Source organism: Antennarius striatus, chromosome 9, assembly GCF_040054535.1.
Source record: "Antennarius striatus isolate MH-2024 chromosome 9, ASM4005453v1, whole genome shotgun sequence".
NCBI lineage: Eukaryota > Metazoa > Chordata > Actinopteri > Lophiiformes > Antennariidae > Antennarius > Antennarius striatus.
In genome coordinates, this window is record NC_090784.1 from 20,555,256 (window position 1) to 20,571,186 (window position 15,931).

At 42.7% G+C, this 15,931-nt stretch overlaps 1 protein-coding gene and 1 long non-coding RNA gene across 2 annotated transcripts; both read left to right on the top strand.

The window, feature by feature from the left end:
• The first annotated feature begins 534 nt into the window (after positions 1 to 534).
• Positions 535 to 1,096, top strand: LOC137601097 (uncharacterized). Its single transcript, XR_011037025.1, has 3 exons — positions 535 to 675; positions 827 to 923; positions 1,006 to 1,096. It is a non-coding gene; the product is annotated as an uncharacterized lncRNA (long non-coding RNA).
• Positions 1,097 to 2,567: 1,471 nt separating this feature from the next.
• Positions 2,568 to 15,597, top strand: xrcc1 (X-ray repair complementing defective repair in Chinese hamster cells 1). Its single transcript, XM_068324381.1, has 17 exons — positions 2,568 to 3,011; positions 3,120 to 3,212; positions 3,785 to 3,892; positions 3,982 to 4,140; positions 4,379 to 4,453; positions 5,320 to 5,443; positions 5,607 to 5,713; positions 6,033 to 6,195; positions 6,278 to 6,512; positions 6,892 to 7,008; positions 11,150 to 11,231; positions 11,346 to 11,433; positions 13,132 to 13,180; positions 14,154 to 14,290; positions 14,370 to 14,460; positions 14,552 to 14,627; positions 14,711 to 15,597. The coding sequence occupies exons 1-17, from the start codon at positions 2,961 to 2,963 to the stop codon at positions 14,816 to 14,818; spliced, it is 1,863 nt and encodes a 620-aa protein (XP_068180482.1). The 5' UTR covers positions 2,568 to 2,960; the 3' UTR covers positions 14,819 to 15,597.
• Positions 15,598 to 15,931: the final 334 nt, after the last annotated feature.

Sequence of the window (15,931 nt, forward strand, 5' to 3'; positions counted from 1 at the left end):
TTTACAGTTTCACCTAAAGATGTCGTGGTTCAGGTCCAGTCTGTGGTGGTGCAGGAGGGGGGCAGCGCCTTGCTGGTCTGCACCTGTAAAGCTGATCCACCAGTATCCGAGTACCACTGGTCCTACAGTCAACACGGCCATACGGTGCACATCCCCCAGAGGACACACTCCATCCGGGTGTTCAACGTGACCCGGGACATGAGGGTCCGCTGCACAGCAAAGAACATGATTGGCCGAGGAGAGTCCCAGCCCACATCATTGGATGTTCAGTGTAAGCCCTCTTGGTCTTAAAATAAAATAGGAAGTAAAGTTCCACCACCAAAAAGGTTTAGTTAATTTTCTTTTTGTAAAAAGATGCACCACTATTTCTACTTATTATTATTTATATTTTCTCCATTGCAGATAAACCGTCCATCCTCCAGCTCTCCTCCACCTGTGTCTTGGATGATTTGGAGATATTCTGTCGCTGCTCAGTCGACTCCAATCCCAAACCAGAAGTCACCTGGAGTGTGAACGGGACGACACCCCCTCATGCTTACAATTTGTCTGTAACATCTGAGCCCGGCGGGGTAACGGCCATTCTGAGAGGCCACATGGACAAACCTCATACAGTGATCTGCTTCGCTGTCAATGAGCTGGGAAACGACTCCTTCATCCTCCTGCAGGGAGGAGAAGGTGCGTTCAAACGCTCAGCACCAGCTCTTTAGAATTATTCATACTGCTTTGCTTTGTGCTACATTTTCAAAAGCTTAACTAGTCTTATAACCTTCATCAATTCTTTTCACCAAGGCTGTGATCATCCACTCCTCCTTCTGTTCACACACAGAGACGGTGCCTTTGTTGTGGATGCTGATACCTGCTGTAGCCGCCAGTGTGGTAATTTTCTCTGTGACTCTTTTTCTCTTCTGCCTCCGAAAGAGAAGGTATGTGAAGCAAATTGGCCCATACTGTTTATTTGAACTTTTCACAGTTGCTCAGTGTGAGATTTCGTTCTGCTCCTCTCAGGCGTGTTGTGAACAGACGTCCGGCTGTGTTCCCTGAAGGACTGGGAATCTATCAAGAACGGATGCCCCTTTATATCAACTGTACAGAAGTGACTCATGTCTACACCAATGGCAGCTACCAGCTTGTATACCAGAACTGCACACCTCATTTTGTCCACACTAAACAGGTGTTTAATATTCCTAATCCTTACCTGTGGTCCTTTGACAAATGAATGCATTGCATGAACAAAAATTAAAAACTTAAGGATGAACTAAATCCACTTTTTTTCCACAGATCCGACCAATGGGAAGAAGAGGTGGAGAGAGAAGAAGAGGAAGAGAGGGTAGAGGAGGAGAAAGATGTGCAGAACTGGGTGTCAGAGGGTCAAGGGAGGCGCAGAGCGATTCTGTGGGCGATGCAGAGACAGCAATCTACTTAGAGATCCTTTAAGCTGGCAGTGGAGAAGCCATTTGATTCACCTGCTCCATTAATCATAACAGATATCAGATTTGTCATCATATAGCTAAGTTGTATATATTGTACATGTCTGTCTAAATGTCACCAGCACTCCAAAGCTGATTTTAGTCTCTCTTATTTTCTTTTTAAAAGGTCTCTGTGTCATAGGGTGCTACCTTTGTAAATCTTTTATATTAAAGGTTACATTTTTTCCATTTAAAGAGGTTTTTTTTACACCTTTTTTATGTATATTCTGCAACACACACACACACACACATGCGTAGATCCTCAGATTTGATGTGCTCTCACGTGGCAGCTGCTCGAAATGCATTTTTAACAGTAGCTGCAGTGTGTCTAACGTAAAATTATTCTCAGGCAAAGTCTGAAAGTTTAATCTCTGTGAGCTCAAGCATTAATGGTGAAGTGCAAAATTTATCAGAGAAGACTGGCAGGAGTTGCACCTGCAGGATGTTCTGCATCTCAGCTTTCAACAGAAGCTGTCAGATAGTTTATGAGTTATACAAATGGTGAAAAACAAATGCCACAATGCTAAAGCAAGTGGAAAGAAATATTGATTCTACTCTTTACCACATACCCTACCATTCCAAAAGTCCTGAAAAGTTGTCCAGTAGATCAAACGTTATTTGGCTTAAAGTTTTTTCTGCTTCTGATATTCTATTACAACATTAATTTTATTTCATTTTACGATGAGCCTGTACAGGAATGCAAGAAATCAAGTTAAATTATATCTTTAAATTAGTTGCCCAATTACATTTCCTTCTACAAGAAAGTCTTCCAATAAGAGATCTGTAGACAACACAAAATTTTCCGTTTTTATTGTTTCAATTTTAAATGAAAGGGGTATAGAAACTGGTAATTAATGTGAGGAATAATTACACTTGGATTTTTTAAAAATAATTCATGTGAAATCTTATCTTTAAATTGACTTATAGATGTTTTTACAACAACAAAATTTAGTGTCTGTCGCCGGTTTTTATTTACAGTATTCCATTTAATCTGAACCATAGATGGCGCTGAACTTCTGACGAATTTCTTTTCGGACCGAAGAAGAAGAATCGAAAGCTTTCATTGGATAGAAATTCTACTAGTCGGAAATGACGTAACGACGAGACACATCTCAGGTTTATGGTGGGAAAATGAGTTCGCTTCCACAAACGTTTGACTTGATATTAAAACCATTAATGTGCGCTTTCTGATAGTGAATATAAACTCATAGTACGAGGATATGTTTCGAGTACAACATAGTTTAAAATTTTTATGCGTAACAGCCGTTGAGATTTGTAAAAATCCCCAGGCTGAGCGTGAAAAGTACAACCTTCCTATTGTCTGCTAGCATGCTATCACGATAGCTCCCCGTGTGTCTTGTCTGTGTTAATAAGCATAATAATAGCTAAAGCATATAGCTTAGCCGCAAAGCAAAACGCCGATCGGTTTATTCGCCTTCACGCTGGTTCATAAGTGAGCTCATCTGGTTTAACCTTCCAATCGTCAACACCAGCATGCCAGAAATCAAACTCAAACACGTCGTTTCTTGTAGCACCGAGGACACTGTAAGTTCAATAGTTCATGCAGAAATCCATGTTTGCATCTTTTTCCTGTCACCAAGCGTTGAGAAACGTGAGAGCTTTATTTTGACTTGCTGTCATAATGCTACACAGACACACAAAGCTGACAACCTGCTGAGCTCTGACACCTACATGAAGTGGAAAGCTGCAAGACCCGGGGAGAAGCAGACGTCAGTCATTCTGCAAGTATGGTTTTGACCTATTCCTCCCACAAGTGTCTGCAAAAGAGGTTTACATAATCTATAGTTTGGTCATTGTTGGTGTGTAGGTTGGGTAAGTAGCATTCCCTTAAGAACCGATGATCCACACAATCTGAATAATATCAAGCACTGACCCTCAGGTTGTAAAGGATGAACTTAATAAAGTTTACTGAATTTAAATGAAACGTTTCTGCCGGTTGCTGTTTTTGTTGCTTTTCCAATAAAGGAGAGAAAAAGCTCTGAATTTACTCACCTTCAAATCTGATTATCCAGTCATGTCATTAATGATTTGTCTATTGTTGGTGTGGTCTTGCTGCTGGGATCTTTTCTCAGTTAGCTTGAACTCTGATTGTTGAGTATCAGTCTTAATTGTGAAGGAAATGATTGGAAATCATCAAGGGTTTTTCGTAAAGACCAGATATTGTACTTACTCTTGCACTCTTCCCCATACCTGAGGTGTTGGGACTAGAATAATACTTTAGGAATAAAACTGTTAGATCTTCAGATAGGGTTCCTTTTGAGGCACGGTCTACACGAGCTGTTTTACCTTTCTCACAGTTCGAGAAGGAGGAGCAGGTGCACAGCATTGACATCGGGAACGAAGGCTCTGCTTTCATCGAGGTGTTGGTGGGGAACTCTTCAGCTGTCAGAGACCAGGACTATGAGGTAGTCTTGCACATTAAACTAAGTACAAATCGGTTACTCTGCTATTTGTATTTATTTTTAATGATCTGATCTTCTTTTCTGTCTCTTAGGTTCTTTTGGTTATGTCCTCCTTCATGTCTCCTACGGAGAGCCGTAATGGCACAAACATGAGCCGGGTTCGTTTCTTTGGGCCCAACCAGCTGCAGAAGAGCGTAGTGCAGGAGAAGTGGGACAGAGTAAAGATTGTGTGTAGCCAGCCATACAGCAAGGTCAGAGGCCAGATATTTGAATTATATAGATAAATCCATTAAACTACTCCGCAAAGTCCAGAGAATCCAAAAGTAAATCTTTATTCCGTATGGATTACTGTAGATGCTAATAATATGCTGAATAGATAATCTCTGAGTTTGAAGTTACATCTTTAATAATCAAAAATACACTAAACTGAATGCGTTCATTGCTACCTGTGAAAATAAAGCCAGTGTGTTTTGTGTGTTGACTTTTTAGAACATTGCATACGGACTCACCTTTGTTAAGTTTCATTCACCGCCAGACAAAAACGATCCTCCTTCAACATCTCCGGTGAGTTGCTGTCGCTCACATCTGTAACTGAACTCATGCTGACCAGTTATGTGTGGGTCAGGATGATACCCCCAAAACAACAAAACATGCCCCGCAGGCCTCCCTAACCCGACCCACAAACTTTTGTGTGTTTTATAACCACAGTCATCAGGACTGACCTCGAAGCGCTCTCCGAGGCGCCGATCCTGCTGCACTTTCTCTCTTTTGTGTTCTCTTCCTCCCCCTCTAACAGCAGTGGTTCGAGGCTGAATCACACAAATTATTCCAGATGGTGTTTTTTAAATGATTCAAATGCAGCAAAACATTCACTTGGTTTCATTCTGCCTCTCTGTCAACACAAACAGCCATCCATAACATAGACCGCTGCTTTGTCACTTCATGGCTCGCCTGCAGAAAATTCTATTATTCATGGGACCCCCATGTCATGAATCAACCTGTGATTCCCCATTAGGCAAAATAATTAAATTGCTTGGTTTATTTGCATCCACATAATGACGCATGGTCAGATTAGCCTGTTACCATGATAGAAATGTCTTTTGGAATGACTTTAAAATTAATTCAGTTGATCCCAAAGTTGTGCTGTTAGCCTGGATTAACAAAATCAAAAACTGTCAGATTATAAAAGAATGGGTTCAAACATCACTGCTTTACTTCAGCATAAACCTGAGCTCGGAAAGGTGAACACATAAAGCCTGGAAAGCATCTGTCTGCAGTGAGTGTCGCATACTAATCTGTCCTGTGACCTCCACGATTTTATTGCTGTGGAATAATTTGTCAAGTTCGAACTTTATTAGTTAAGTGAGAGAAAATCTCTTTGGCCTGTCCCCCTGCCGTCTCTTAAACTTTTCTTTCTACTTTTCTGTCAGAAACTGACAAAGTTGGGACAGTTCAGAGTGAAGGACGAGTCTCCTTCATCCGGGTCCAGCCTCCAGCCTGGCAGCCTCTTCTTCAGTCGGGACAACGCAGTCAAGTCCAGCCCTCAACTCAAGGGTATTCAATTCGTTTCAGTTTACCAGTTTTGGAAGTTCTGGTCTCTGTAACAATAAAATCCTCATCACTTATTAAAAGCAGAAATATTTAGGCTTTATTTACAGCTCCTTCTTCATCAGGTTACTCTGATCCCTCACTGGCGGTCTGTTCTTTTTCTATTTAGTGTCTCCACCGAGTCAGAAGTTGACTTATGCTGCTGCTGCCCTGCAGGGAAGCAGCAGCTCCCTCTCATCAGACCAGCCTCCCACCAGCACCTCTGCCTCACCGCAGGTGATAAACAACATCATCATCTTCTCCTCACTGCTGGGGAAGCAGCAAACACTTTTCCCCTGAACATATAAATGAACGTAGTCTAGATGGCTCAATGCTTCCCATTGCATTCTATGTTTTATTAGTGCAATATTTTCCCTTTGCATTATTTGCACAATCAGTATTTTGTTTGGCTTTAATAGAATAAGGTGTATCAAATGCAAAATTCTTCTTGTTGGGGTGGAGAAATGGAATCAATTCTATCCACATTTATATTCAGTTATTTTATTCTGAAAAGGTTCCAGCTGTATAATTTCTTAAACAAATTGTTTCCTGTTAGCCTCCAGTAAAAAGAAAGTTTGAGTTCAGCAAAGAACGGCAGTCTGCCTCTGGTCCTCCCCCCTCGAAGAAAAGAAGTCCGGGCAGCTCACCTGACGGCAAAGCTGCGACCCCCAAACCCAAGCTGAGTCCGGCGAGCACCCCGAGCACCAGCGCCACCAAAGGTAACACCCCCCCCGCCCCCTCTGCGTCTGCATGTCTTTATGCAGTTTGTTTCCTCACCTGTAAATTATTTCTCCCTCCCAGCTTCCCCGGCACAGAAATCTGCTGAAAAGAAACACGACAAACCCGAACCAAAACCCAGACCTCAGAAAGTCAAACCCCAGAACGCACAACCGGTCCCGCTCAGCCAGATCATGGAGGGGGTGGTGTTCGTCCTCAGCGGCTTCCAGAATCCTTTCCGTGGGGAGCTGAGGGAGAAGGCTCTGGACATGGGAGCCAAATACCGACCGGACTGGACGCCCGACTCCACGCACCTCATGTGAGTACGGAGCAGGAACCATCGTCCTGAATCACACCACAACCAAGGTTTGATCACAACCAAGGGGATTATTTTTAATAAGTATTAAAATTGAAATTAACATGAAGTGTAGATTTGCTTTTCAACTGATGCTGTTTTAACTTGTCTCTCATTTCCACAGTTTTCCTTTGATAAGTTTTATTTTGAGTTGTTTTGGCTTTTGCACGGATGACATGAAGCTGCCCTTTAGTGTTCTTAGTAATTGACTTTGATTGCACCTCGTGTTCCCCGCTGTCAAAGAACTGTTGCCCTTGTCAGATTCTCCTCTGTGCGTAACCGTGTGTGTGTGTGTGTGTGTGTGTGTGTGTGTGTGTGTCTGTTTTGACTCATTTATCTCCAGCTGTGCCTTTGCTAACACCCCCAAGTACAGCCAGGTGAAACTCGCGGGGGGCATCATCGTGAGGAAGGAATGGGTCATCGACTGCCATAAGAGGAAGCAGAAGATCTCCTGTAAACGGTGAGAGTGGGCAGAACACCAAACCAACTAGCAGAGAGGTATTTTAGTCATAACGCGCTGTAATGACGCTTGAAATTTAAAATGAAACCTGCAGAAAGACACGACCTCAGTCTGAGAAAACAGCTGGGTCATTCCTTGTTTTGCGACATGCTAGATTTGCGTAGCGTATATGCTAGAAATTCTAATTTGAATCCCTCTTGCTACAGAGATCGCTTTGACCTTGTGCAGCTCCGGCCTGCTGCGATCAACTCCAGCAGCTCTTTAATTATGTTCGTCATTAATGATAGCTCTTTAGCATCAAGCCCCCCCCCCCCCCCCGGCATCACTTGTATTGCTTTCTGCTAAATAACAGAGTGGAACACGCATGTAGATGTGATTTTTAACGGATTTCATCGGAGCTTCAAATCTATCTTGATATTTAGAATCATCTGGGATGAGCAGCGTTCACGGCTCTCTGATAGTCTGGATCATTCTGGATTACAGGCTTGTGTTATAGGTGAAGACCGGCGTGTAAGGGCGCGTGGATGAATGACGGCGGTCATCCCGCCCGGATGTTTTTTGAATAAGCGTTTTAGAGACGAATCATCTGAGGATAAGACCTGGAGCAGAGGAATCTGTTCGCTCACGTGACGTTGTTCAAAGCCAGAAGTCAAAGTGGTCACAGCAGCCTTCTGATTGGATTATGCTGAACGGTCACAGGAAGCGTAGGAGAAGCACAAGGAGACTCAAAAAAAGAGAGGGGAGCTTTTTAAATGATTACTCCTGAAGGGCGACGGCACGCAACGCTACATGAAATCTGATCCGTACTCTAAAATTTTCAAAAAATGCAGGCGATTGAGGAGCTGACTGCAGCCTGCGTCATCACTCACCGTCCTTCCCTCGGGCAGACCCCCCCCCGCCTACCCCCCCATCCCCCGCAGGCCTCCCTCTTGTCAGAATAACCCATCCCCTGCCCAGCGCTGCTATTGTACAACGCAGAGCTCACAGCTTTGATGATGAATCCCTTATTTAAAAGCCGCATCTGCTATGGGTAATTAAAAGGGCCACTTACTTTGATGATGACAAGTACCCAAACAAACACACACACACACACACTCACGCACTCCAACTCTCGCTCCGTCGCACACGCAAACACTTGGCCGCCGAGCATCTGCGGGGCAAATGCACATCTCCATTCAGCGGCTGTCATTCACATGCAGTGTGAGGCGGACATATACGCCCAGAAAGGCTTTCTCCATAGTCATGAACCAATCAATGAGCATCCAGGAAGAAAAGAGCAGAGAGCATTCAAGCAGCCCGACAGCTTCCAGCAACGCAGATCCGAACGAGTAAACAGTCGGTCATTAAAAGTCAGGCTCTGCTGCACAATAGAAATAGAAAATAGTTGGAGAAGATTTAACGCAGTCGTTAATCCAGGAAATATTGAGAGAGAAATCTTGGAGTTCCTGTCTAGAGATATTTACTGCATCGTGAAGTGTGCAGAAGACGGTGTGCAATATGCAATATATAAAGACAGGGCTGTATGGAACCGGAGCCAGGAAATGTGTCTGTACAGTACGATCAATGTGTTGAGGAATGTAGCCGTAAGAGTTGATTGAAAATGAAGTGAAGATCAAGTTCTTAGAAAAAGAATCTTTCCGTTTCTGCTGGTTCTACTGCCAGTTTCTATAAACTCAAAATGGTGCACCAATTAATGGTGTTAATTCGAATTCAAAAAACTTGATTTGTCCCCGAGGGACAATTGAAAACACAAAGAAGGATTGGTGCAAAAGTGCAAACATACAGTGTAAACATAAACATAAACAATAATTAAACCAGAACCTATGCAGTCAGAGACTGCGACATCCCGCGACACCCTTGAATTCAAAATTTTACCTTGACCTACTTTCATAGATCAAAGCAGTAGCTTTTATCTACAGTTACTGAGAGTACAAAAGCTGAAATTTGACCTTGGCCTACTGTTCTCAAGGTCATCATCTCATTTTCATCCCCTTTGCTGCCCCAGTAATGTGCTTCTTGTTTCATCTTTCTATCTGCGACGGTTGCGGTCTTGTTTATTGTAAATCAACATCTAACATCTGGTGAAATGAAAGGAGGGATGTCACCGGTTCTCTTTTTCAACTGTTCTGAACGCATCGCAGTTTACAGTCAATCAAAGAATCCTCGCTAAAGAACCCTCTAATGAGAAATGGCGTTAATTTGTTTTGGCCCTGCCAATTGACGGGATTGTCGTTGTTGTGTTTTTCTTATCGGTCTCACACCCCATAATAACGCAGCAGTCGTCACAGCAGACACGCTGATGGTGTTTTCACACGTATTTCATGTCCAGATTGGATTTAACACAAAAATAGATGGAGACCAACGGTTAGCATGGAGGCTAAAGGCGGCTCTGGTCCAGCGTTTCTGCTTCGCTTGTAAAAAAATGTACCTTTTTACGACTTAATATGACCTCATTTATTAGCACTAAGTATAATTTAGAGCTATGAACTAACATTAACTTCACTATTTATTAGTCTTCTGATTATTCTCTCAGGTATTTCTGTCTTAGTTTATTACCTGTCAGAATGTGGTTAAAAAAAGAACCTTGAGCTGAAGCTGTCACCCCGTGATTCAGCGCCAGCCGAGCAGAACTCTTGTTTGTCAGCTTTTTGAGGTGACAGTATTTATTATATTAATCATTGGATTGTGTTTCTCTCCTCTTGCCTGCAGTATTTTTGTCATTTTCCAATTTCCAAGTTTTATTGAAGCAGGAAAGCACGGGTTGGTAAATGTCACGCCGCCGTGTGATGATTGCATATTAACGCTGGTATTTCAACTCTCTGCACGTCGCACCTTTCAGTTGATAATGTCCAGGTGACTTTATAGTGGCTGGAGGGAACCCATGGGGAGGGTTTAGAGAAATGTCACGTCCTTATTTTACCCCCGTCGTGTGTGTTTGTGTGTGTGTGAAAGAAAGCGAAAGGAGAGTGTTTCTCGCTCGCATCGTCTTTGTATTTACCATCTGTTTTCTCTTTTTATTCGGCTTTTAAATCTGTGACCATTTGATTTTATTGTTCCTCACACTCTCTTCACCGGGGGATGGGTTCCGTTCATCACATCTCGTTTCCAGCTCAAAAAAACAGGAAATGTTTTTGCGTAAAACTTTTTTGTGTTGCACATTAAACTCATACAGGGGTTTGTCTGTGATGAAGTTTAACAGGACCAAAGTGCTTTCTGTTCCCAAATCCAATTTTCCCTTCTTTACCAGTGTTTTTGCAAACATTTTGGTAACTTTAAATCCCATTTTGGAGAAGTTTGAGTTATTCTGAATCAAGTAAATGTTCAATCACTCATTCTCAAGATTATCATCTTGTTGATCGTTTATAGATTTACTCTTTACCTTCTACGGAACGTGAGGCTTAGGAAACATAAGTCAACGACACCAGATATTCCTCTCCAAAACGAGTTTTCCTGACGCTTGTGAAGTCTGCCCTCCATGAGACCACGAGAAAATTAAACTACAAGCAGAAATCTTTACTTCTGCAGCGTTTGGTGTTCGCCCTTGTGTTTTGTTGCCACTTGACCGACAAGGTTTCTCTGTTGTCAGGAAACTTCCTCCGTACCTCATTACCTCATCACACCTGGACAGGTTCCACACACCATTTGATGATCCGACGAACATTTTCTTTTTGTTTGGGACGTCTCAAACCGCCACCTCCTGAGGCGTCACATGGATGGGACGAACTGACATCCCATCAGGCCTTTCACTGCATCAGCTGGAAGTCGGATAATAAAAGCTCCGAATGAGAACATAAGAAAAGAGAGCTGGTTGGGGATTTGGATAGCTTCTTGTCTACGACTGGCTTGCTCTGGAAATTGTTTGATGAATGTGTTTTAAATCGTTTCCCACTGCAGTTCGTTAACCTTGAATCACAGCATGAAAGCTTCCACGTGTGTAATCTACAGGAAGTTGTTGTGTTCTAAGCATTAAGATGTTAAAAGTTTGGTCAGAACTTTCACCGTCTCTCTAAACTTTGCTTATTTTCCTCTGTTCTGTGAGTAAATCTGATTTCTGAGCTCGATACATCATTCAGACATTCTCTTCCCTCTGGCCTTTAATCATCCCGACACGTTTTGTTCGTCGCGTTTTGTCTTCCTGCAGGTATTTGATGGATGGAGCCGAGTCCAGCTCGGACAGCGAGATGGAAGTGGATGAGCGTAGCGAAGACGAACTGAACTCCAAGGTACATTTGTTTTCAACTCGTAAAAATATGACAATATGAAGATTCCCCTTTTTTCCTGTTTGCAAATGGTCCGTCGACAAAGCTTTGTCCATGTCGTTCCCTCTGACGCCACAGAAGCAGGAAAGACAGGCGACCCCTAAAAAGACACCGACAAAGAAGAGTGAGGATGAGTATGCCGGCTCCACCGATGTGGATGAACCAGGTTTGGGTCACATTGTGAAAAAAAATAATTATCATTGACTGTCTTTATGTTCTGCAGAAGCTTTTAGAAAATGAAAGAAAAAAACAACAGCGGCTGCAATTTTACACCCGTGTAACGCTGTTTTGTGTTTTCTAAACGGTAAATAACTCGTGTTCACCTTAGACAAGGTGAGACGAGGTGCTTAGCGAGTCGAGAGGAACAAACAGAACGCAGAGAATAGATTCTCTCTTGGTTGAAGGTGAAACTAAATATTTTCCCTCTCAGTCATGTTGGCCAGAGAGTTTATTTTAGAACAGTTTTTGTCCTCCAAAACTAAGAAATAAAAGCCAAATGTTTAAACAAGAGCCAGAGATACTGTCTGCACACCAGCACAAAAACCAGGCATAAGTAGAATATAAAGAGCCAGTTCACATTGAACAGTCATGCATAATTTATCCTTGCAATTTCCACACCACGAGTACAATCAAATTGTCTTTCTGGACCATGATGAAGACGGGGGAATCCTTGCTCTTCCTACTGTACCTCCATGGCAACCCGATGAATTTGTATCAAGTTTTCTCGTCACCAAAACAACACATGTGTCAAACTCTAGCCCCGGGGGCCAAATGGGGCCTGCCAGAGCATAAAAGGCCAGAATGTCTAAAAATAGATTTAAAAAAAAAGTGTACTTTGACCAAAAACTACATTTCCCACAATGCAGTAATCAAGTAAATTGTAACTGAGTAAAAAAAAAAAATCCTAACTTGTGTTTGACGTTATTTTTCTTTATTCACTTAAATAGTTTGATCCTTGATTGATGGAGTTCTGTGGGTTTAATAACCTGACAAATTAAAAAGATTGATGTTTAACAGAGAAACAAGCATAGTTTTTTTCTGTAACTAATGTTTGTAACTTGAATAAGTATTGAATTAAGAGTTATTTAACATTAAGGAGTAGTTATATTTATTTTACATTACATTGAGTTACATTTAGTTACATTTATCAGTTACATCTGGCCTTTTTGAGGACAGCCATTATGTTGACGTGGCCCTCAGTGAAAATCAGTTTGACACCCCTGCACTGCAGTATGAAGGAGGTGTTAGCAGCGAGAGGAAGACACCACGTCTCAGTCACGCAGGAGGAAGCCCCAAACAAAAAGGTCCAATAAAAGGAAAAAATATGTGTCCGTATAAGCAGGAGATAAAAGTAAAACGTTTTTATGTACCTTCTTATATACCTGTATTGTTAAAATCCGAGTGGGAGGCTGGCGAGCGCCGGCGCTAGAGAGGACTGAATGAATTGAAGGGGCCGTGGGGGCGACATGAGAGGCCGGGGAGGAGACAAAAGGGATCAACTTTATGAAGCACTCAGAAATGGATGCGCCGCCGCGGAAATGACGACGCGAGACGTAATCACTGTGACGGGACTTGTGCATGTTTTCCATTTCTATGTTAATGCGAGGCCAGAAGTAAAGTGGTGGGACGCGTTAGAGAGGAGAGGACACACACGCCGACCAGACACACACGTACGAGTGTGTCGTCATTTAACCTGCTGATGGATCGGACGTAGAGATGATTCATCATGACACGAGTCCATCTTTACAGACAGTTTACATTCATAAACCTACAATTTACTTCTATTCAGCTATTTTTTTTCCCCCCCAGTAAATAAAGTCTCCTTTTTTTTGGTTTTTTTGTTAACAGTATTTTTTCTCCACAGGACGTGACGATGATGAGTCTGCTGTGGACACAGAGGATGAGCTGCTGAGGTAAACCAAACAAATCCATGACGCCACTAGAAAATTGAATTTCTCTGCTCTCCGGTTGCTTCAAAAACCCTCAAACAAACCAGGAATGAGTCATTCCACTTCCTCTCAAATCATTTTTTAATAACTACCTATTATAGATTTAAATAAAACATGCAGCAGCACGTCGTCGAGTGTCTTGTCGTCATCATCTGCACCGTATTCCTAGTCCCGCAGCACTTCATGACTTCTGATGACTTCATTCTTGAGTGATAAACGCTGTTCGTCTTTTCTTTATCGTTTCACTGCAGCTCTGGTGGTAAAAAAAAAAAATCGTTAATAATAACAGCTGCTCTAAATCTGTCAGGACAGATGTCACTGTCGAACCTCCGAGGCGTCAGCACCTGTCGTAGGAAGACATAGTGGGATGTTCTGTTTATTTAGTGTCAGTTAACAAATTAAAACCAAACCAATCAGAAAAAAACCTTCATTCATCCTCAAACTTTTTGCTCCCCGCCCCGACGTGATCAAATTTACTGTAAAGTGATAGACGGCGCTGGCGACCAACTGGAGAAGGAAGGAATCACCTTGAATTTTAAAAACGAGATATTTCCCTGAGGACTTGACTAAATGAAGAAGAGTTTGTGTTGGACAGGTAATTTACTACCGCAGCCTTTAGTGAATGCTGATGGAGCTTCGTGTCTGCAGGACATTTAAAAGACAGCTGGGTGAACACTTTCACCAACACAACGCTCTTATAAGTCGACAACAATCAATCAACTCAATCAACTTTTATTTATATAGCGCTTAATCATGTCTGAAGACATTTCAAAGCGCTTTACAGATTTACAACACAACTCACTGCAAGTGACGAAGAAGATCAATCAAAACTGCTTTTAAGTCATCTAAGTTTGTTTGAAATATTAAAGAAGCTCACTGATATTAAAGAAAATAAAAGAATTGAGCTCTAACAAGTCCTTTTTCTGTCCTTCAACAGAGTAGAGAAGGGAAGCAGGAAGAAGAAAACCCCAGCGGAGGGGAAGCCCGTGGAAGAGGAGGATCCGTACGGGGGGTCGACGGACGAAAACACCGACGCCGAAGCCGAACAAGACTACCCCATCCCAGAGCTGCCAGGTACGATCAAAAGCATCTGCGTTCACCCCGTTTATATATGATTCACTCCTTTCTCATCCCATTTCCTCATTTCTTCCAGACTTCCTGAACGGAAAGCACTTTTTCCTCTACGGTAAATTCCCGAACAACGAGCGGCGCCTGCTGCTGAGATACATCGTGGCTTTTAACGGGTGAGAGAGAGAGAGAGACTTCCAGACTTCCAGGTGTGACACGAAAAACCCAAACCTCTGCTGTGAATCGCATCTCTGTTTTTTATCGCAGAGCCATCGAGGACTACATGACGGAGAAGGTGCAGTTTGTTGTGACCGGTGAAGGGTGGCACGACTCGTTCGAAGACGTGAGTTGAGTTCAACGGTGTCACGTTTACAAAAAAAAAATACTCGCTTTTCCTCACGCCTTTCTCTCTCCTCTCCGTCGCAGGCGCTGATGGAGAACAGCAACCTAAACTTCGTCAAACCCGCGTGGATCTACGCCATCAATCAACGGCAAAAGCTGCTGCCCTACCAGCCCTACACCGTCGTCCCTTAAGCCATTCACACACACACACACACACACACACTCTTCCTTCTTCTTTTTTTACAAAAAAGCAATAAAGCCAAATATCTTGTCTTTATATCTTGATATTCATGAACTGTCTTGATATTTTCACCACCGGGTTTCACGTTTTTTCTGCTTTAGATTTCGACTCAATCGCTTTTTATTTGAAGGTTGCTGGTTTTTCTTTGGTTTGTTTTTTAAGTGACGTCTCTTTCGTCTGATTTTATTTTTTTCATGAACACAGCTGACTCTGTTTCAGGACACGTTTAAAATCACTCTGGTCCCGTCGCCGTGGTTACCTCAGGGTCAGTCTGGAAACGAGCCGTCGCCCCGCCCTGACCGCCGGCGGCGCTGATAAGACTCACCGGTGTTAAGAGGCCACAATAATGATGTCATCAGCAAAAAAAAAAAAAAAAAAAAATGCGACGAGTCACTCAAGGCTGTAGCCGACACATGCAAAAACATCAGCACAAAGAACACTGGGGTTCTTTATTTTTTTTCTACTTTTAACTGTATTTCATATGAGGAGCAGCGAATAGATGAATGTTTGGTGTCGTTTGAAAGTTAAATATGTTTTGTTTTTGGTTTTTTTTGTCAATTTAAAATATTAATATGGAAAGCGACACCGTGGCTCAAAACGGAGCCAGGAGTTCCAAAATGTTTCAAGGCCACGTCAAGCTCCGCGTCTATTGTTTTGACTCAGTTTGTCAAAAAAAACACGCAAAAAAAAGTAATTTGTTATTGTAGCTACTCTGTTTGAATAAAAGTGTTTTTGATGAAAAGATTTCGTTTTTATTCTCCGTGTTGTCTCCACTACACTCGCCCCATCTTCTGCCCCCCCCCCCCCCCCCGCCCTCTCCTCCCAGCTTCAAGAGATGGTCCTCCTCTTCGTTGTCCCTCTCATCTCAAGCCCTTTCTCTCCTCTCTCTAATTTAGTTCTCGTCCTGCTTGCCGCCTGGGAGTCACTGGGTGTTTTTCTCTTCACTCAAGGGTATTAGAAAGATGGAACGTGGATGGGAGGGGGGGTGAGGGGTTCACACGAGGATGGGAACATTTGGATGCATTTCTAAAGAGGAACAGATGTTTTATCGTGTTTTCTCCTTT

What these genes read in the sequence shown, in the direction of transcription:
- xrcc1 (XM_068324381.1), top strand. Translation starts at nt 2,961, where the DNA reads ATGCCAGAAATCAAACTCAAACACGTCGTTTCTTGTAGCACCGAGGAC. An exon ending in CCCGACTCCACGCACCTCAT is followed by an intron (nt 6,513 to 6,891) that starts GTGAGTACGGAG and finishes ATTTATCTCCAG; the next exon opens with CTGTGCCTTTGCTAACACCC. An exon ending in ACAGAGGATGAGCTGCTGAG is followed by an intron (nt 13,181 to 14,153) that starts GTAAACCAAACA and finishes GTCCTTCAACAG; the next exon opens with AGTAGAGAAGGGAAGCAGGA.